Raw genomic sequence first — 24836 nt, forward strand, 5'->3', positions numbered from 1 at the left:
ATGAACTACAACTTGTTGGACCCACAATTCAAAACAATATTTTCTCTATTATACTAAGATTCAGAAGACATGCGTTTGTACTTACAGCTGATATAGAAAAAATGTACAGACAAGTTTTGGTTCACGAAAACGACAGAAAAATGCAAAGAATATTCTGGAGGGACAATCCTAGCAGCAAATTAAAAATTTATCAATTAAATACAGTAACATACGGGACAGCATCTGCGCCGTTTTTAGCCATACGCTGTTTGGAGCAGTTAGCCAGAGAAAACATAACTAACTATACAAAGGAATGCGAAATTCTCAGAAATGATTTCTACGTTGATGATTTATTAACTGGAACTGATAACATATCCGAATTATTCACTATTAAAAATAACCTTTGTAATATTTTACAACAAGCTAAATTCAATCTATATAAATTTAATTCTAATTATTCAAAACTTTTAAATGCAGATAATCCAACTTTAAACATCGGTGAACAAACTATTAAAACTTTAGGTATATCTTGGAATTCGGTAACAGACAGTTTTGAATTTGACTACAAAAATATAAAAATAAATCAAATAGTTAGTAAAAGATCCATTTTATCGGCAACAGCGCAAATGTATGATCCTATGGGCTTTTTATCTCCAATTATCGTCATACCAAAACTAATCATTCAAAGCCTATGGCGATTAAACTTATCATGGGACGAGCCCATTCCTTCGGAACTAGAAAATAAATGGAAACAGTTTTGTTTCGAAATAAAATCTATTAAAAATTTGAAAATTGAAAGACATATATTTTGTAATAATCGTATAAACACAGAATTACATGGCTTTGCTGACGCATCAGAGCAAGCTTACGGCGCGTGTATATATGTACGGTCTATTAACAAATATTCTGAAATCAAAATCAAACTAATAGCGGCAAGATCTCGAGTAGCACCATTAAAAAATATTACGCTCCCCCGTCTCGAGCTTTGTGCGGCACAACTGCTAGCAAATCTTGCGCAAATAACTAAACGTGCATTAAATATCGCGTTTGATAAAGAATTCTATTGGAGCGATTCCACAATCACTCTTTCGTGGATAAGATCTCCATCTTATAAATGGAAAACCTTCGTTGCCAATAGAGTTTCTGATATTCAAACAAAAACCGACGCAAATAACTGGTTACATGTCCGATCGGAAGACAATCCAGCGGACCTCATATCACGCGGGTGCTATACACATGATTTATTGAATTCATCCTTGTGGTGGGCAGGCCCATCTTGGCTACAAAATCCAACTGAAACACAGCGACGTGCAACTGACAATATTTCAATTCCTGAAACTGATGTCGAAAGTCGAATCACAAGTTTGACTTGTACAAAAATTAACAATAACGAACATTTTTTCTTATACTCTTCCCTTATTAAACTCGTGCGCGTAACTGCTTTTTGTTATCGATTTTTACAAAATTTAAAACTAAAGAAGAAAGAAAAAGAACTACTGTATGGCCCACTCACGGTCGATGAATTCAATAATTCACTAAACAAGTTAATAAAAATATCACAATATGAAATATTCAAACAAGACATAGATATAGTCGCGCGTGGGGAAGCATTACACAAATCGTCGAAATTAAAATCATTAACACCGTTTTTAGACAAAAATGGAATATTGCGCGTCGGCGGTAGGATAAAGAATTCAAATTTACCGTATGATAAATGCCATCCGATAATACTACCAAAAAATCATCAATTGACTATTCTAATAACTAGGCATGAGCATTTAAAACTGTATCATTGCGGAGCACAGATGTTATTAAATGCGTTGCGTAATACTTATTGGCCTATCGGAGGCAGAAACCTGACAAGATCGATCGTGAAAAAATGCGTAACATGTTTTAAGGTAAAACCCACATTTATCAATCCATTAATGGGCAATTTGCCTAAATATCGCGTTACACCGCAGTCACCTTTCTTTATATGCGGAGTAGATTACGGAGGTCCTATCTTATTAAGAGATCGTCAAACAAGAGGATACAAAAAAATTAAGGCTTACATATGTTTGTTCGTGTGCCTTGTTACAAAAGCAATACATATCGAATTAGTATCTGATTTAACTACTGATAGTTTTTTAGCCACTTTTAAACGATTTATGGCGCGACGCGGAAAACCTCGCGAAATCTATTCCGATAATGGAACAAATTTTATAGGCGCAGCATCAGGATTAAAGGAGCTTTATAAATTTTTGCAAACAAAATCAAATCAAAATAAGATTGTTAATGATATGACCAACGAAGGCGTGTCATGGAAGCACATTCCACCAAACTCTCCTCATTTTGGAGGAATTTGGGAGGCGGGCATAAAGTCGTGTAAGGCTCATTTAAAGCGAGTATTGGGTAATGCTATTTTAACTTTTGAAGATTTTTATACGGTTTTGACACAGATCGAAGCAATATTAAACTCGAGACCAATCTCTACCTTAAGCTCCGACCCCAATGACTATGATCCTTTAACTCCTGGTCACTTTCTTATTGGAAAATCCTTAACATCTTCTCCCGATCCATCAGTGCTTGAAACCCTTGATAACAGGCTTTCTCGGTATCAACGACTACAGAAACTTGTGCAACATTTTTGGAAGCGTTGGCACAAAGAATACGTATCGGAGCTGCAGGCAAGAACAAAATGGCAAGTTCAACCATCGCAACAGGCTGAGGTAGGCGATATGGTAGTGGTCAGAGAAGACAATTTACCTCCACTACACTGGCGATTGGGGCGTATTCTTGACACACATCCAGGAGATGATGGACTTGTGCGTGTTGTGACAATCAAGACACAAAATGGTGTACTCAAACGTGCAATTAATCGAATTTGTGTGTTACCAAAACAATAGACAATATAAATCAAACCAAAAGACTGTTATTAACTCAAAGTGTTAAACTATAATTCTAATTTTGAAATCATATACCCTATATTATTTCAAGGGGGGGAGAATGTTCACGCCAAATTAGACGTGACAACGCTGCACTCATTTTTCTAAGAAATATTACATTTGCAACGACGCATAGGCAATTTGCATCTCAAGATTTAACTAAAAGGGTCCTGCTAGATACCTGAAGCCGGCACTAACAATATAGTCTTAACCCGGTCGCCAAGCTATCCACATTCAAATATTCCAATATTATATCAATATTAAAACTTTATCATACAAACAGTGTAAATTATATTCTACAAATAAATAAGTGTAAATCTATTTGTTATTAATCAATATTTACATTTTAAAACGGTTGATAGAGCCACTAATTCTATCTGGTCCTTCAGCTTATACTTCAACAAAAAACAGTTTGATTATACAAACAATATTTGTAAATTGTACATCGTACTTTTTTATTAGATGTTAAACATTTGAAAAATTTGAATATTCAAAAAATATTTTGCGCAAATAAATTCTATATTTAAAAATCATGAAAAAGTTTAAATTAAAATAATTATTTAATTATTACTTTTAACTATGTTGCAACGTACATTATAGTAATTTCATTTAGTATTGACGTTTATCCGTTGTCAAATAAAATAAAATCTCAGTAAATTGCGCCTGCAGATACGTTGAAGGCAAAGTAATTGACTAAAAAGTAAAGTATGACGCAAAGTAGTGAAACTATTTTATTTAATGTACCAGGGTTTTAAAATCGTTACGAAATGCTGATATAAAACGTTAATTTTAACTATTTACCACAGCGTTTTTATACCCAGGCGAATACAGCGGTTAAATTTTACTAAAAGCATTGATGCATTTAAAATAATTATTCAACTATTTTTTGTTAGTGAAGGTATTTTTGATAAGGAATCAAAATATAAATAATACTTCGATGTCGTACCTAAACTTAAATAAAATACTTTTCAATTGGTTTGAACATGAATCGATTAATTATATAGAACCGAGTTACTATGCGCTAACAAAGTCAAGTTAGGTAATATAATAATTAATGCTGAAGTAAAAATCCGTTGAATTAGTCAAAAAGTCTCATCCAACACATACCCTGGTAGAACTTATAGAACTAATAGTAAAATATTTTTTTTTTATATTTATAAAAATATGGTTCAAGGTTACCCAATATTATGTACACTAACCCTGGTTTTCTATAAAACACCATCTTTCATTTACCAGATTGCAAGTCGTTTTTTCATCCTTGTTATTATTTCAGACTATCCCAGTTGCTATTAGAAGAAAAGTCTTGGATTACTCGGAGAAATAAAGTTCTCCACTTAGGTCTATTCTCACAAATGATTTTATGCTTCACTTGCAATTTAAAACTTTATAATACAATAGAAAATGTAAATGAAGTGACGCAAATTCGGATTATTCCTTTCAATACTAGTAATGAACTACAAATTTTTAGGTTATATAAAAGGCAAAATTGATGGAAGAGAATAGAATTAACTTTGTTGAGGTGGAACTTATATGTACGAATAATTTTGATAGCAATATGATCGTGTCGTGTTAATCATTAATAAATTAGGTAATTGAAACAATAAATTTAACTTAAAGTATATTTTTATAATCAATAACGATTGTTGGCCTGACTTCCCAACATGTATCTATTGCCTTCTTTGTATTTACGTTTATTTCTAATTTCTGCTTTTCATAGAGAAATAGATATTCTACGATGATTTCATCATTCTCACATAAAACCATTCGTCAATCGTGTGCCATTCCATATCATCCTATTACAATCTCGAGTGACGAATAGAAGTCTGAATAAGTTCTGTCGCTCGATGTTATTTATATTATTCGCCTTATTCCAATTTTCATTCACTCTATAGACCGTGTATAAAACGGAACAACATTTTCATTAAGGCGGACGTGAAATGAAAAGCGTTTTACGTACTAATATAGAATTTCATGCTTTTAATTAAGACTGCGCGAACAATTGCCGGCAGAAAAGATGGTCTCACCTCGGGCTCCCGATTATTCCCTTTGTGTTGTTATTGTCGAGGGTACCAGTTCAAATAATAATTGCATTGATTTGAATTATACATCTTTTTTGTAATGGATTTCCTCAAACAGAGAACTTTATGCGAATAATTCAGATGCGGAACTTGGATGTGGACGAATTGATTTTTTCTCATCCGGATTTTCAAATGGATAGATACTTCATAACTATATCGGAAGCTAGATTTGTATTATGTTAGTGACTTCCCGCAGGGTAAGTTATAGTAATTGCATAAAAATCGGAAATGAAAATGTGTATATATATTTACCCTTCAAAAGTTTTTGAATATTTTGGAATACCTTACAAAAATGGAAATATTTGTGTGTGTGTGTATGTACGCATACAATTTGTTGTGGACAATTTCAAGAACAAAATCAACCGATTTTAATGATTCAAAAAATATTCGATTCCTATTGATGAGTCGGCGTGCTGATTAATTTTTCGGAGAACGGAGCGTTCGATCTAAATGATTTAAAAAACATTTTATTTGCATTGACAAAATTGGAAAGGCAGGTCTAGCAGTTTCGGCGATTCAATAATTTTTTTTTAAAAAAAGCCATTTGGCGGACAAAAATGATTAGACATATGCACATCAAATTATCAGATATTTTATAGGTATTTTAATAAAAACAAAATTTTGTTTACATTTCTATGGGTTTATACGTTACATTGCGGCGCCGCGCTCACGCGCTTCGATTTTGTGTTTTTACGCAGCTAACGTATCGCGATTGCTTTGATAAAAGATTCAAAATTTACAAAATATTACATTAACATTTTCGAAAAGGTAAATTTATTCCCAATATTTTAAAATTCGCAAAATTCTATTTTTTTTCAAAGTCGTAAACAATTTTGAATCTTTTTTAAAAGTTTGAATTTTTGATACGAGAAGTTTCGTCAATTTACCACAATGCACGATGCCATACACTACTAGTTTAGATAGTCCTTGTGAACGTTTCTTAATCGAATTAATTCCAATCTTTCGAATAGAGTCATCTTGTGCAAATAAATAACTAATGCACTCTTCAGCATTTTTGCCTAACTCTTGACTTAGGCAATATTACGCACTATTTAATTTCATTCATGACTTGAATATATAATATGTATTAATGTATTATTTTTTTTAGCAAAATAACACTGCGATAGCATAATATTTTAATATTTAGTATATGTAATACTGATTTGTAATCTACTTACATGAAACAAGTGGAAAAGCTACGGCTAGCAAGAAAACTACTCAGTTTATAGAATGGTGAAGTACAATGAAGTTATTATTTTATGTTTTTATTATAGAGCATATCACTTTGGCATTTTATTTTAATTCGAATGCTGATGTGTACTTTATAATTACTATTTACCTATGGAATAATAAAAATAGTTTATATTACCTGAATAGCTTCTAACATTTGAATGTGAACTGTTATATTTTGCAAGTTGGAGTTTCACTTGTATTTACCATGCAGCAATTAGTAATTCTCTCTGAAAAACTTACTGAATAAAATAAGTAATAAAAAATATTACCAAAGAAAATAAAAGCTTCATAAAACTATGAACACCAGAAAAAACGTGTTAAATCTTATCGCGAAAGCTACATAAGAGCAACATAGGCGAGAACAAAAAAAAACTAAGCACAATTTTTCATGCAAAGAAACGCGATAATAGCGTGCGAGGTCGGTTGAGAGTTAAGAAGAATATATTATAAACTTATATAAAACTCTGTTCGGGTACTTAGATGATATCTGAACTTTTGGCAAAGATATCCGATGAATCATTTATAAGTTCTTTGGCCTATACATACACATACACGATGAGCTTTGAGCTTTTCAATGTTTGAGCTTTCGCGGAGGTTTGTTCTGACGAATGATGTTTGAGGTCTCTGTGGAAATCGCTCGTAAGATCTCATCCGTCATACACCTTCGAGATATGAAATACCACCAATGTGAGGAGAAAAAGTGGAAGTGTGAATATCATACACAATTTATGGTAATCTATAGAAGATATTAATAATTTTCGAAGCTTATGGATAATTAAACATGAACGACCAACGGCAATGATAGAATGTTTCATATAAATTTCTATATTTGTCATGCACTGATCTATTTTAAAATCGAGATAATGAAGAATTAACTCTTGTCTATGATAATAAAGTTATGAATAACTTTTACACTTTCGACTTAGATGCAGACCTAACAATTTCAGTTATTGATAAATCTACAAAGATGTACTTAATTATTATAACAATTTTAAGATTTTTGCTTGACATTGCTTGCCATTACCGCTAGAAATTCAATATTCTAAATTCTAATAAATATTAAAGCAAATCTTCCTGCAAAGTATCATGTTTCATCACTTAAGGTGACATTTCACCACATGTGGGAGAAATTTCCATGCTCTGAGATATATTGTGACTTCTGTAAGTGACAACGTAGAAATGCGGATACTCGGCGAATGCTCAAGTTCCAGTCACAAGATGTATTATATTTGTTTTATTACTTTGTCATAAACTTTGAATACATTAAGGGTGAGTAAGTTTTATTTATAATTTGCAAATTGATTCTTTGAAGGCGTAATATTTTCGACTCTTAGTATGAATTTAATTAATTATTATTTGCTGTTCTACGAATTTTGAACATTTTGAAACAAGTGGAAAAGCTTTTCTACGGTTAGCAAGAACACTACTCAGTTCATAAAATGGTGGAGGATAAATTGGAACTGGAAACAGGTCGTCCTGGAATATCAATCCGAAACGCGGTAATAATAATGATCATTATCACAAAAAATAACAAATATACTCATGTTCGAATATTGTGAGGTTTCAAGTAGAACCTAGAGCTTTAGTCAAATTGTGGACATTTTTTGATTATTCTATTTATGTTTATTATTATTGATCATTTAAACTCTAGAACTGTCACAAATAATGACAAGATTATCTCTTGTATTCAAGAATTAATCCTTTTTGTTAAAACATGTATTCAAAATGAAGTTACAAATGACACAAAAATAAATCATATGCTCAAAAATATAGATATATATTTGCTCATTGTATTTCCAACATAAAGCACATTATTGATGGCAACGTTAATTTAATTTTAATTCATAGAATTTTGTATAAAAAGTCAAAATGCTGAGATATTATTTCAACACAGTACTACATGAAAATTAAATTTTCTATACTAAATCTAGTTAACACTCCAACTTTAAGTTCCTACAAAAATAACTTTATTTATTTTTACTATTTCAAAATAACAATATTTATAAAAAAAAATATTTTAAATCCATGATTAACAAAATACAATTAAAAAACCTTCAAGATACTAGCAATTAAAATAAGTCTATTAAGCGTTATAAAAATTATATATAAACTTAATCTTATCATATAAAAAAAACTAGTGGTGTATGGCATCGTGTCTCTCAAAAACTGCTATTTTTTGCATATTTTGCTTTGAAACTTCCAAATGCCTGGACCTGCCATTGCCAAACACTAATCAGCACATCTCCCTATGAATAGGAATAAAACGTTTTTTGAACACATACGCACATACATCAATTTTTTCTAAGGTATGCCAAAATGATCAGAAACCTCTTAAATGTGAAGATATACAAAACTTTTCATCTTCGTTTTTTGGCCCATTACTAGAACATTTATGATAGTCTATATCAATTTATAAATATGTAGTAAAAATAATACTTTCAATAGACTATAGTTTTCCATGTGTCAACTATATCCATGCGGTACGTTACGTTTTGACGTAGATTTATGTATGCGCAGTGCAAATAACGTTCCGTCTATTGAAGCATTCCTACTAACTGAAATGTGCTACGAACGTTATGGTAGCCGAGGCGAAGTACGAAAGAGCACTTATGTATGTCACCGGAATGACCATGGTTATTTGAACGAAGAAAATTATAGATAAATGGAAAATTCGATCATTTAATATAATACTATATAGTATTATATTATAAAGCTTCACTTGTTATTGATTACTGAAGATAATTTAAATGTCTTTTTGAATTAATTTCTTAGTTAACAAATAAACTTCGGGATTAAATAAGTCTTATAATAATTTGCTATAAATATTGTTCTGCAATATAACCCTACGACTAATATGGAAAATAAAATAACCCATCAAGCTAAAAGCAAAAAAAAGTGGATAACAACACAACAATGTTGCTATCAAATATACTAACGTGACACCGATTGATTTTTTGCTAAATAGGACACGGTTCTGCTATTAAATATTAAAACTATAATTTAAATGTAAAATTTTAGAAGCGTTTCTCAAAAGTGTGTATGGTTAAAGCTTATCACAAGCGCGATATTAGATTTTCGACATAAATTTTGATACAATAATAGGTACTTATTAATAAATTTTGTTTCTCTTCGTTTATTAAAGCTATGTCCATCAAGTAAAATGAATGCTGACTCTGCAAAGCGTCTTTGTGCGATACTCGACTCATGACACAGAACTCATGCGTCTTGAAAATTGAATATGCGATTGTTATGTGTTCATCAAGTGTTTGATAATCATCGTTTGCCCGTGATTTTTGTTTTTAGAAATATCAACATTGTCAAGAAAGCGACATCTTGAAATAAAAATAAAAACATTTGTAAAACAATAAAATTATGTAATCAAACAATTTTTAAATTGTATTTTGTTTGTATTTTTTTATTTTGATACACACATATACACATACACACACACACATATATATATATATATATATAGATATATATATATATATATATATATATATATATATATTTAATGACTCGAACAAGTATAGATCACGCATGAATACCACACGAAATTCTTTCACCTACACGAAATTTATTCCAATTATTTCTTATTTTTAGAGATAAACCAAATTACATAAATCATCATCCGATGCTTATTAAATTCGCCACAATAAATTCCATTTGCAAAAGGTAATGACATATCTCGAGTAAGATTGATTCCTATCATTAATCTATTAAGAAGGGCCAGTTCAGCAGTAAAGGGCGTGGAAAGATTACGCATGAGGTGAGATGAAAAAACAAAAGCACGAGATATATTTTCTTACGACAGAAGCACAGAAGGCGTGGGCAACTGTGGGTATATTAATCTGACGCAGCCATTTCGAGCATACGCGAACGTTCGAGATGGAACAAGAAAAACTAATATGTTTCGTTTTTTTCGCGGGAATCCCGGATGCGAATGATAACTTAATATTCTCGCATGCGAGATATTTTAGAATAAAAAATTGTGTTCGAACATAGTAAAAATGCCACAAAGCAGAATATTGATAAGTAAAATTCGCGATTTATCTATATGAAATCGACTAGAATTTTGTGTGCTGAAAATAAATATTACTTCTTTAAAAAATGGAGATATACGTTCAAACGAAACCAGACATCAAACTAGTGGGATGTGTGGCATCGTGCCTTAAGGCAAATTGCTGGAACTTCCCGTACCGTAACGAAATGTTCGAGTAATACTGAATGTTTTCAAATAGTATATTATTAATATTGTAACATTGTCTCATATTTATAAGAATTATATAGACTGAATTGAAAAGTTGAAATTTTTTGTTTAAAGTATATTAGAACTACAGTCAGAATTAAAAATAAAATCTGAATGATTTTTGATATACAAAAAAAAAAAGGTGACACAAATTTTTTTTTCCAAAATCAATTATTTAGTTAAGACAAGCAGAAAATTCTTTGAATCATTTAAATCGGACGCTTAGTTTTTTCAAAAACTGCCATTTTTTGCATATTTAGCTCCGTATCTTCACAATGGCTCGGCCTGCCTTTGCCAAAAACTAATAAACACTTTTCCCAATCATTACTAATTGAATGTTTTTTAGATCATTCAAATCGGATGCCCCGTTCTCTCAAAAACTCGATTTCTATTTTCTACACTCTTTGCTCTTTATCTCCTTAACGGCTGGACCCGCCTTTGCCAAAAACTAATCAGCTCATCTCCCTATCAATAAAAATCGAATGATTTTTGAACCATTTAAATTGGTTGATCCGAGCGCCCGAAAACGTGACTGAAAAATTGTATTGTACACACACACACATCCCTTTTCTCTGAGGTATGTCAAAATGTTCAGAAACCTTCAAAACGTCGAGAAATGTAAAAATTTTCAATTTCGATTTTTGGCCCATTACAATAACTTACCCTACTGGAAGTTAACAAGATTTTTAATAACATTTATATTACATTATATTTGGCATGGTCCACTCTGATCCCAAAGTCGACATATAATATATAAAAGTCTATATGGGTCATTCTTTTACAAACCGGACACTTTTTAACCTTGACATTTTAGAATTGTCTGAAAATTTGTTTACAGATACTATTCATAAAATCATTTGACACGTATTTCAGGATTTTGCTGAAAAAAATTTTTTGACGTTAATATTTACGATTGAAATATGGATTTTTTGCTCAATTTCTATGAACATCATCTGCGGTAAATTAATTATCTCCGGATGTGCTGATCCGATCAGTATTATTTTTTTTTTATTACACTCATATTGAAGTGAACTTAGTAATGATTAAAAAAATTTTTTTTGTTTTTGCAATTTTCTTAACAATAACAACCCTTAAATATTTACAAAGGTTTTACTCGGCCTTTACCCGAATTGAATCGATCCAAAAAAAAACATATATTTTCTTTTTTTCTCTGCAATAATTTTTTTTTTACAATTTGTTGGAGGTTTTGTTACATCGAAAGATATTAAATATTTTCAAGCGCGAGCCGCGCTTTTCACGTCGTGGACCTCAAAGACTTGTACTCATTTGTCACTTTCGAATAACAATCTTATTGTTTTTGGTTGAAAAATATTTTATAATTTCGCTTCTGGCGAAAAATGAACATATAGTCGAAAAAAAAACATTAGGGGAGAGCGGAGCTTAAAAGTTCGTGGGTAAAAAGATCCACTGCCAATATCTCAAAAACAAGTAAAGTTAGAAATTTTTTGACAACAATATTTGAATGTAGAGGAATATTTAAGTTGGCTTCAACCCTTTCTGATATAATTTCTATTAAAGCTTACATGTGGGTGGGGTAAACAGAGTCAACCACACCTTCATACTGGCCTAGGTGTAAATAATAAGAAAATGGTAAATAAAAAATTAAATTAAGTTAGAAAGAAGCTATTTTACAATAGATATATTGATATATATATAATTATATATAAATTAATAGTTAATTAACTCTGCTGATAAATATTTCTGACGAAGCATCAGATCAAAGGTATATCTGGTATTTTCTTTTTAAAAATATACGAATGAAATTTTTATGTTACATTGGCTATATAATTTAGCTATTATTACGTAAAATTCTATTAAAATTAAAAATAAGTCGATCCCTTTTTATCCAGGCTACGGAGTGAAGGCGGAAAATGACGAATTTAAAAAAAGTGGCTGAAAAACATTTTTTTATTATTAGAAAAATCTAACTGAACAATCCGTCTACATTCAAATATTGTTGTTAAAAAAATTCTAACTTTACTTGTTTTTGAGATATTGGCAGTGGATCTTTTTACCCACGAACTTTTAAGCTCCGCTCTCCCCTAATGTTTTTTTCGACTATACGTTCATTTTTCGCCAGAAGCGAAATTATAAAATATTTTTCAACCGAAAAACAATAAGATTGTCATTCGAAAGTGACAAATGAGTACAAGTCTTTGAGGTCCACGGCGTGAAAAGCGCGGCTCGCGCTTGAAAATATTTAATATCTTTCGATGTAACAAAACCTCCAACAAATTGTAAAAAGAATTTTGTTGCAGAGAAAAAAAGAAAATATATGTTTTTTTTTTGGATCGATTCAATTCGGGTAAAGACCGAGTAAAACCTTTGTAAATATTTAAGGGTTGTTATTGTTAAGAAAATTGCAAAAACAAAAAAAATTTTTTTAATCATTACTAAGTTCACTTCAATATGAGTGTAATAAAAAAAAATAATACTGATCGGATCAGCACATCCGGAGAAAATTAATTTACCGCAGATGATGTTCATAGAAATTGAGCAAAAAATCCATATTTCAATCGTAAATATTAACGTCAAAAAATTTTTTTCAGCAAAATCCTGAAATACGTGTCAAATGATTTTATGAATAGTATCTGTAAACAAATTTTCAGACAATTCTAAAATGTCAAGGTTAAAAAGTGTCCGGTTTGTAAAAGAATGACCTATATGCAAATCAACATTCATTATAAGCAAATTTTGAAATATGTAATACAATATAGAATATTAAAAGAGTTCTTATACAAGTTTATTCCATATACTTAATTTTTCACGTAACTAAAGACCCTTCCTTCAAATGAAATAAATAACATCTCGCACCAGTGAGATATTTCTTAATGACAGGATTCCAGCATCAATCAAAACGTTTGGACATGTACATGAGAGATTTACGAGACGTAGTCTAGTGGTAATCTACGTTCGTATTAGCACAAGTGTCTCTGTACTGAGTTTTGTCTGTGTGCTCCTGAAAACTGGGCGGAGTCGTTGAGGAAACCGCGCGGGAAATTTGAAATGACGACAAAGCTTCAGCGCTTGTTTTCCGCTGATGTGAAGTAAACGAGCATCTGCCACTGGATGAATAAGTGGATGTGACTGCAGAGAGCAGGGTTGAAAAAAATTAAATGAGCTGGTAAAATGTGATAGATCATGCTAATATTCTTTGCATAATAATAATTAGTTTTGTAAACTTAAAGTCGAAAACCAAGTGTTTCGTAAAATTTCAGAAAAAAATTAGCATAAAAAGCCAACATTAACACATCGTCCTCGGAGGAAAACAAAATGATGAAGGTAGAGAAATAGAAATTAAAAATAATTTTAAGCCAAGACGCAGGTCATACAAGAATAGAAAGAGAAGTTAAAGAGTAAAAAGTGGTATTACAAGGAGGAAATGAAGGTAAATTGAACATACTGTTCTTATATTGCTGTTAAACAAAGCATCAATAACAATATATGCACAGGTTATCCTAGAACTCAACGTGAAGCCAAAACGGATTGCTGGAACTGTGACCATCTTTCAGTTATTGTGGTTAAATTTTATTGAAACTGTTAATTAAAATTTACTTTTACTAGATCAGAATCAAAAATAATATCACAATTGCGCATGTTTTCTAAAATTTTCAATTCGGACAACTTTAGTAGTAGTAAGTTATGATAGGTTAGAATAAAACAAAATCGAGTACAAAAATCAAAACATAAAATAACACGATAGCGATGATAGTCTAATATATTGAAATATTTAAATATTAACCGAGTTATACAAATTTATCCTAAAAAAAATTGCTTTGACTTAAACAAGCCTATTTAATATAGCCTAATGCCAATATATGACGATTAGAAGAAAACAGAAAACGTAAAAGCAAATTTGGTCTGGTAGGTCCAAATTATACTCCAAAATGTCTCGTTACCTAAAAATAGATATATAAAAAATAAAAACCTGAATAATCCGATACTAGTAAGTTTCCCATAGTTGAATAACGGATATTCGTAGAAATGATAGTCTAACAAAATGAAATCCCAAGTTATACAAATTTATCCCGAATAAAGATTTACATTGACTTTGAGACAAGAGTAATCTCTGGATAACGTATGATGATTAGAAAATAGGAAACGTGAAAGCAAATTCGGTAGTCTCGCAGGTCCAAATTACACTCCAAAATATCTCGTTTTATAGCTACGGTTATAATGATACAACCCCTACGACATGTGGAGAAGGTAGAACGCCACAAGAAGAGCGAATACCGGATGTGAGAACATGTCCTGAGACTCAGATGATGTCACTAATAACCTTAATGTCCTCGGCTCTACGCCGACACCGTAGCATGCCTCATAGCACGCCCAAGTCTTAAAATACCAAAACTCACATATGAAACTTCCATAGATGGCACAGGATGCTCTATAGAAGTTATTTGGTATTCAAGTTCTTCGCCTCAGATAAATATTCATTTTTTGACGGAAATAGGGAGTAATAAAATATTATAAGGGGAATGGATAAAAGAGTTGTGATAGTAGGATTCACTTAATATAATATTGGTGTTCGGAAAAAGTCAAGATGATCCCACCAAAAAATCGCGAAAACTATCTCTAGCTATTCATAATATGTGTTTATTCATGTATTTATAATAAGTAGTTTGAGTAAAATCATTTCCTGGCATAATCATCCTTGATGATTTTTATCAGAGGCTCTTTATTCAGAAACAGGGTGGATTTAAACATTACGAGAGATCGATTAATCGAATATATTAATATATATTTAATATAATATAGGTGAATATAGGTTTTCAGTCAAATTCAAAACAATCTTTCGAACAAAATATGAATTGATCTTTTTTTTTATATTGCATATCCACAATATTTTTCTTAAAGGTTTTATAAGATGTTGTGATGATATTCACAACTAGGGAATGCAATACTGGTATACCGGTATACCAAATTACCGGTAAACCGCCTGATTTTTCGACGGTATTTTTACCGATATTTATTCCAAAAATACCGATATTTTTTATAAGGTAAACAAATGTCAAATATTATCTCAACTCGTCATTAAACTGAATATTTATTGCTTTCCAAAGGGCTTCATATCGTGTTACAATAAATAGAATTGGACTGATAGATAATGATCATTATCTGAACATCGATGTTTGTTTCATCATTTGTGAAGATGTAACGGTTGTTGAAGTGATATTCGCGACAAAATATATTATATCATACAGATTACCCCTGTGCATTCTTAATTTTTTTCTAACTTTATACATAATAATTATGATAATCACTAAATATTTTTTATCCTTATTACAATCATAAAATATTATTTTTCAAAACGTTTCGAAGTTTGAAAATACTATAGAAGCATCACATTGTTTTGAATAACAATACTCAACAATTATAGTAACTTATTATTTATTTCGATAAAGATATCTTACAAAGATATCGATCTTAAATTAGTGTAGAACATTATTTTTTTTAAATATTGGAGATTATGCTAATTTAACAAATCGGATATAGACAATACAGTTTATTATAATAATGTAATATGATCTTTCATGAGTTTTTGGTCTTTCTTACTCATAAGTTTGTTTTTGTTGAAAAGTACTCAATATACTCGAAAGTGATAATGAATTAATTAAATTGCATATATTTATGTTAAATTATTATTTAAAAAAATAAACTTATTGTTTTATCTTATTGTTTAGTAGTTGTATATACATTTTTTTATATTTGTACCAGTAACTTTTAATTTTGTTTACGTTTGTTTAAAATAATAAAAATACCGGTAATTTACCGGTATTCCGGTTTTAAAATGAAAAATTACCGAAATACCGGTATTGAAATTTTCCATCGGTATTGCATTCCCTATTCACAACCATGCTGTAAGCTTAAGCATTTTCAGATACGAATACAAACGGTTGTCCAATCTGTATGTGATGAAATTATTCTTGAAATTTCTATAAAATTCATGAAGTTTATTAACAAATTCCTAACTATATTTCCAAGCAAAAACTGATGTCACTAGAAGCTTGACATCAGGTTCTCGGACGCGGATATCGAAACTGATTGAAATCCCATAGCTTGAATCACTAATGCGTTTTAGTGAGCTTTTTATATTTGTAGAATCTTTTATCTTACCATATTTTCATTATCTCAGGATAATGTTACAAATAATACACTTAAATATATAATATTTATATGCTCGTATCTAGAGTGATGTAAATGTTTACTATTAAAGTTAATAGGCGCCACGTTGATACTATGTAAACAGAAATCATGTCCGAGTACCAACAACAGTATCAGCTTCACAAGCAGAATTCTGTGCAAATAGACGAGCAAATTATTAACATCGCCACATCATTCTAATATTTGCATTTAGCACTTGTTTGGATAATGAATATAATAACTCGACTATAAATAGTACAAATGAGATAATTAGAAAACTTGTCAATATGAATAGACACACATACATACATACAAACTATATATTCATATACATACACATATATACATATATACACATATATATATATATATATATATATATATATATACTAACACACATATATACACATATATATTTAAATGTATATGTATATCAAGGTGGTCCCTAATATGAATGTTTTTCTATTTCCTTGCTCACGGGGACTTAAATGCTTCCAAAATAATTTAAAAAAACTGAAAGTATTAGCTCCTAATATTAATTTTAAGATAGTTCGCACTCCAACTAACGTTTCTATGGAAGTAATATGGTTAAAACTCCATTTTACCCATATTACTTAGCGACAAGTGAATCAAAATTTTAAAGATAACATTGTATTTACTTATTTTGATCACGAATAAAAAAATCACTATAAAAATTTGATATATTTCACAAAATATTGATAAGTATATATATATATATATATATATATATATATATATATATTATAAAGTATATTTACTTAGAAAGAATAATCAAGAAACATTGGTTTGGAGTTTGGAGCCAAAACTTTCAGAGAATTTTTTTTATCAATTCGGAAGTATTTAATACTCTGGGAGCCAGAAAATTTGAAAACATCCATAATAAGGACCACCCTAATTCATATGTAAAATTTTAACATTGATGTTGATATAATTTGAGTTGATATGATTTGAGTTTTAATGAGCGGCCATTACATATAAAGCTGAATAAATTTTCAAAAGTTTATTATCCGAGCATATTATTTGGTATTAATATCAAAATTTTGAATTAGTTATTTTATAGTATAAGTATATTAAACGTTAGCCTTATATGGTAGGAAATACATTTACGTATGCCAGACTAAGAGAATACACCTGGGTATGTTTAGATCAATAATAATAGGTCAATAATATTGAATTAAGTTTTTTGAAACTTTATTTAATATCGAAGTATATTATTTAGTACCAATATCTATATTTTGAAATAGTTATTTTATAGTATAAGTATATGAAACGTTAGTTTTATATCGAAGATAATATATTTACGTATGCCATACTAAGAGAACACACCTGGTATTCTCTTATGGTATTTTTAGATCATTCTGGTATGTTTAGATCAATAATAATAGCTCAATAATATTGAATTAAACCCCAAATTTTTACTTGCCTTTTACATGGTATTAACTTAGTTTTAAGTGTATGAAATTATTTTCCACTGTATGAATTCCAGAGCATTTGACTAAACAAATGGATATTAAATAAACTTAGCACAATTCATAGAACTTTTATTGATGTAACGCCCGAAAATGATCTACTAACCTTTTGAAGCCATTGTAATAAGATATATTACAATATCATATCAAAAATCCCACATGCAAATGATTGTAATAATATTCCGTTAGTTCGCATTTCATTAGTACAAGAAAGCAGACTATTTATCAAGAGCTACGTCTATTTAGCATATCATATTCTAATCTCGTTTGTCTTTCTCTCAAGTAGGGTATTGCAGTTTTAATCATTAATCTTAATATTTTTTGTAAGGCGGCTTGCGCTTCGTGTTCAGTACGATATTAATCAACTGCGTGCGATATTACGTTCAACATCATTCATCTGCTGAACTTCGGATTAATGGCGTTAATGCTTTTCTCAATGGCATTTCTTGAAACAGTCTTAATATTAAGACTCAGAACACGAAAGAAATAATAAAATATTTTTCTTGTAAATGACTACGTATTATTATTAATTTAAAAACATAGTATTCCACAACCAGTATAATTAGATTCTCAAAGAAAATGTCTATTTTATTTCTTTCAAAAAGGTTTTGTTGGATGCCAATGTCAAAAAGAATAATAAGTCAAATGTGCACAAAATATATATATATATATATATATATATATATATATATCCAATATCTGACTAACCTATCACGTTGAGTCTGAATGCGATGGACATTTTTGGCTCCGTGTTGACTTGACACTCGTAGATGCCAGCATCCCTCTGTTGAGGAAATTTTATTTGCAGAGTCCAATTCTCTGATTTTTCCGGTCGGATGACCTAGAAAAAAATATATACATAAATTTTAACTTTAAATCTGACTAAACCAATATGGCCAGATTACCAATAATAAAACCACTAGTGATTCAAATCGAGTTGGATTTAATAGTTGTCTATTACGTAAGTACATAAAAAAAAATTTGATATTGAGCATCAATATACAAAGAGGAAAAAGTGCCAATATTACGAGCCTTCACTTAACTTTATAATTATTTTTTTTTGGAAAAGTGCTTATGCATATTATATTTTTGAAGTAACTGGAAATACGAGTAAGTATATGCATTCTACAAGATAGAAATTTAATTAAATAGATGTAGAAATTTCAATACATCTAAATTCAATTAGAGCAATGAATTAAGGTACAATAAAAAGCCTTAAATTTAAAAGACTTAAAAGATACATCAGATTAAACATTGCATCAGTCATGAATGAAAGTCAATAAAATAAAAATTAAATATATAAATTTTACAGTATTCAACTAATAACATATTTTTTGTTTCAATTAGAAAATGAAACCATATTTGCTCAATGCTACCATAAAATGTACTCTTATTTCAGAACCCTCTTAAATGAATACCGCGATAAAATTATATATATTGGAGAAGAAACTAAATGCATGAAGATATAGTATTTCCCACAGTGAAATATTACCTGCAGTTCGTTATAACATCACATGAAACTAAATAAAGTCTTTGAACATGAAAGTGCACAAACAAGATTTATTTGCTCTCACATAAATTGTGCGATCGTATGGCACTACGGTATCGCTTCCATTTTCAGGATTCTTAACAAAATTAAATGAATTAAAAAAATACGAAAAATAACTGTTTATTAGAGGCATTTGAATGTTTAATAAAATATGTAAAAATACTATAAGTTCTGCGATTTGATTTTTTAATATTATTATTTCACAACGAGACTAAAATAATTTCCAAAATAAACCTCTCTAAATATCCAGCAAAGCTGCAAAAGCATAGTCGTTAACATACAAAACTGGAGCACTAAACGGTTCAAAAATAAATGAACTTCCTGAATAAAACAGTTGGACAAAACTACCAAAACTTTTCGCGTTTCCGCAACCGCACGAGACGATAATTCGAAGCTTAATTTATGGAACCGGAAAACATTGTAACTTACAATAGACATGCAATTCTACGTAGAGTTTTAATTGGCAAGGAAATTGTTTTATTTTAATTGAATGCAATAAAGCAAACTAACAAATTTTTAAGTGCGTAATCGATTAATAAATTAATTGTAGAGGTACAGTTATTGGATTATGAGAAATTTACATTGTAGATGAAACTGGGGCGACAAGTATAGGCAAAAGTATGTACAAGGACAAGTAAGTAGTAAAAGTAAAAGAAGGCACAAATGTCCATTTCGACTATGAAATACTATATTGTAAAAACTAAACCAATTATATCTCAAAAAATAACACATATCAAACAAACAACTACCTGACTATGCTCAGTAAAACTCAGCTAATCATTGAAGAACTGTATTTGCTGTTTTCAAAAAAAATGTAGCCTGGTCCTTTTTACACCATAGGCGAGGGGAAGAACAGATCTAATCTTATTTTAATTTTAAACGGATTTTACGAAATAATAGTTACATTATTCAACCAATGCATAAAGAAAATTTTGTGGGTGCATTTTTACAGAAATAACACTTTAAATAATCTGGATGTGGTATTTTTTCAGAAATATTTATCAGCAGAGTTGGAATTAATATTTATTTAATTTTTGTCTTGTAAAATTGCTCTTTTTCATCTTGATTTACTTTTTTATTAACTATTTTTTTTTAATTACATCTTTAGCAGAGTAATGGTTTAATTGGTGTTTTTTAGTCCTCCCAGGTTTTATAAAAGTTATATAAAAACTGTTGAATTTAACTTAAAAATAATAATACATTTTATAAAACAGTTGAATAACATATCCCTAAATGTTATAGTTAGGTCACGTAAACTAGGGAATAGTGCTCGCAACCCAAAAAACTAACAACGAAAGTAAATACTTTTGATATGATCTTTCAAACATTGCATTTTTCCCCTAATAACGACATGGTAAGAATCAAGGTGATGGCTGGTGAAAAAATATTCTCCCTATACTTGCAAATATATTGTTGTTAAAAATTTCTTAAATTTACCGTTTTTGAGATAATGGTGGTGAACATGTTTACCCGCAGACCTTCAATCCCCGCTCTACTCTATGTAATTTTTTATATTTTTTTATAATATTAGCTGAGATGTTAGTGATGTTTCACTGAATGATACAAAATCACACAGATCCTAACAAAATTCAAGGTTGAAAATGTTCTGAAAAATTGTCCTATTACAAGTGCAAAAAATCCCCGTTTTTGCTCTTGTACATCTGAACATAAATATCAGGACAAACATAAGTTTATTATGTAAATAGTCGTTAAACAATATAATGGCTCGGAATAAAAAGTGTAGTAAAACAACGACAAAGTTTAACGGTGCTGAGCAGCAAACCTGGCGCGCGATATGGACGATTTATAATTCAGTAAACTTGCGTCGAAGCGTAACGAGAGAATTTAAATATTAAATAATAAAACGTATTCAAATAACGCGGAACGAGGACGAAGGCCGTCTGGGAGACGCTCTCTAATGTGCTAAAGTTTGCCGACGTCTTACATCATCCTTTATAGTCCTAGAAACGGTTAACATATTTTTCCTGCATAAGATGAAATTTAGGTGAATAGGAAATCTACAAGTTATATTATTTGAATTACAGGTAAAACTTCAGTTGGCTCTAGTATAATTAAATTAGATCATAAATATATTCAGCAAATTGCTATTGGTAACCTACTATCTGAGCTAATTAGACTTAAATCACAGGTTCTGTGAAACAACCCAGAAATTACTCACGGGGAATTTTACGAAAGCAGGGTAAATGTTCATAAATTTTGTATTTGTTTTTTTTAATTTATTTCATTGATAAATCAATAATTTACTAAAATATTATTAAAATCATTTAACTCAAACCGAGTTTAAAATAGCTCCTTAATACATTTTAACTAGTAATTAAATGTGATGTTTATCTATATCCGTACTCGGTTCTAACTAAGTCGTAACTTATTTCTTACTACAAAGTATCAATGAAATCAAATAATTCTAATAGGAATTTCCTAACCATTTTTACTAGAAGTACTTGATTCTTACCAGATTCCAACTAGATTCCTACTTGATTGTAAGTAGCCTAAATGATTAAATGTATTTATATAGTGCATGAAAAAGTTATGATAATATTTGTACATAATTTTTAAAAGTCTTAAAATCGATTTGACTAGATAATATCGACTGCGCCGTTTGATTAATTTTAGAGTATGATTTTCTTTTTATAATAAGTCAAAAATAACAAAAAATACTATAATTCCTTTGTATAGATAATAAAGAAATATTTGTTCATCAACGACAACGATTCAGATTCAATTGATTCATATTGGTTCAAAAAATTGAATCGTTTCAAAAAATAAAGAGATTTTTTTAAGGTTTCATCAAGCAGTTAAATTACAACGGATTTTACTGTATTAAATATAAAAGCAATGTAAAATTTTCAGAGAACCGTCTCATTGCCATAAAGAAATAGATAGTTTGTTGCTGATAAATTAATTAAGATTTGAGATTGACTGATTTTAAAAGAAAATTAAATAAGTTCATAGACTTTATGTCAAAAGCTACACGAATTATATTAATTTTAAATAAAAATAGTTACTTTAAAGTCACAGGAAACTTTATCTACTCTTACTACATTAACTTGTATGTATTATAACACGGGGGCAAAAAGCACGCGGCAACAAGCTACAAGCTAGTCTTTATAAAAACTTTGCCCGTGGGTATGCAAATCACAACTTTGTCGACGGTGTAAAGTCATGTCAATTAATTAAGATACAAAACAGAACAGAAACATAGAATAAAATCAAAATAATAATAAAATCAGTTATGCGCTGGAAAATCAGACGGGTTGATAATCTTAAAACGACTAGCAGTTCATGTAGTGTAATATCTATGAAAATATTATATATAACGGTATATTACGCTTCTTTTTTGCACTAACAACTGTGAAAATGCTATGTATTTGTTGTGCAGTCAGGCGTGTAAGATAGAAAACCTAACCTGAAAAAACGTACAAACGTCAAAAAATGTTACCATAACTAAATATATGTGATGTAGCCATAACAACACTATGCAACGGTCTATTTTATCGTTTTGGCCCCTTATAGTTAAAAAGATTGTTCTTATATAAAAACTATATGGTTACCACATTCATTTACAAAATATTACGAAATCTATGCAATAGGGTCTTAATTTTTTTCTAATGTATATATCACTTAATTATTTTTTTACATTAAATACTATGCTCAACTGCCATATTACTCCGAAGAATCAATACAAAACACCAAGAAACCCATTTCCCCAATAGTGTGACGCAATGAAACAAGAGTATCCGTCGTAATAGACAGATCTATATACATCACCTATATAAAATGTAGACATAAAAATATATGTATTTAAGTAACACAGCGTACGCTCATTCATATAGAGAATTCAATTCTTGTGTGTGTCTATATTATTCCTTGTGCTCTCACATCGTTTCCTTTCGGAACATAATACTTTCATATTTACATGACCTAGATACTGTAGGGTAGATAGAGGTACCTCCATCAAAAATAAGATGGTAAATGACCGAAAGGCTACGTCTTGTATTTACTCTCGAGAATAAAAGCCATCAGCGCTGTGTATTGTTCGACACATTATACTGCGATGAATACGAATATATTGTTGGATGGTTTCGGATTTCGGAATGATACGAGAAAATGCTTATATGCTAATTTTTGTACATGAATGCCGCAGGAATGAATGTATAATGGATTAATGTAGTAGGAAAAAATATTATTTTGCCATATGAAAATATTAATAGAAGCTAGCAACGTTTGTTTCAAACTCTTAAGAAATCCTTGGATAACTTGTCTAATTATATTGATCAAAGAGCGCATTTTACTGAAATTCAAAAGCTCTGATAATAGATATTTAACTTATACATATACAAGCGCATAAATATGCCCAGGAAATTGTTTTGAAACTTCGGAATAAACTATTGAGAACAAATTGCTTGATAAGTTAAAAAATCATGCAAACATAGTGGCAATCAAGTAATTTTCTAAATAATTTGTTTTTACATTATGACCATAAATAAGAACAAATCATATGAAGTATTCAAGATGGTTTCTATTGATTAATAGAAAATGAAATTTGCAAATCAGATCAAACTATTATTACGTTTAAAATTAAGATATTTCAAAAACTTAATAATAAATAACTGTATTCATTGTTGGTTGGTAGTATTATATTATATCACGGCCAATAGACACCATTTAATTAACTTTATTCTAAACACTGCTTCAGGAAAAAGATAAATATAAATGAAAAACTAACAATATATTAGATAAAAACATATTGTTATAAAAGATATATTTAGCATATTAGAATATTGCGGTGTCAACAAAATATATTTCATTATAAACATATTTATAGCATCAGTAAATAATTTAGGCTCATTATGTTTGCCAATGTACATTGAATAATTAAGTGGTTAATTACTAAAATAGCCTCATAATTACAAAAGTTATTGAAAATTGAAATAAATGATTAATTGTATTAATTCTTTACCTGAAATCTCTGATCAGATGTATAAGTATATATTCCTGCTGTCAAAATGTGCAGATCTCTTTTTCGTATCCAAGATACCTGAAAAATAAGAAAATTTTTTTTAGACTTCATATATTTAGGTATGTATAAAGTTATAAATGCATATGATATGATATGCATAGGATTATATTCTATATCATATAAATATT

The 24836-nt window shown here is 29.8% G+C and overlaps 1 protein-coding gene across 1 annotated transcript in view; it reads right to left on the reverse strand.

The window, feature by feature from the left end:
* The window catches only part of LOC113382689 (zwei Ig domain protein zig-8-like), a 118708-nt gene that overhangs the window by 70866 nt on the left and 23006 nt on the right, over nt 1-24836 (reverse strand). Inside the window, exons 2-3 of the mRNA XM_026620922.1 lie at nt 24649-24726; nt 18827-18959 (exon numbers count right to left, since the gene is read on the reverse strand). Of these exons, the coding sequence (XP_026476707.1) occupies nt 18827-18959; nt 24649-24726 (211 nt within the window). The remainder of the gene's footprint in view (nt 1-18826; nt 18960-24648; nt 24727-24836) is intronic.

Source organism: Ctenocephalides felis, unplaced genomic scaffold (genome assembly GCF_003426905.1).
Source record: "Ctenocephalides felis isolate EL2017-DRISC unplaced genomic scaffold, ASM342690v1 CF-g0.4_SCAFFOLD_00845, whole genome shotgun sequence".
Classification (NCBI taxonomy): Eukaryota; Metazoa; Arthropoda; class Insecta; order Siphonaptera; family Pulicidae; genus Ctenocephalides; species Ctenocephalides felis.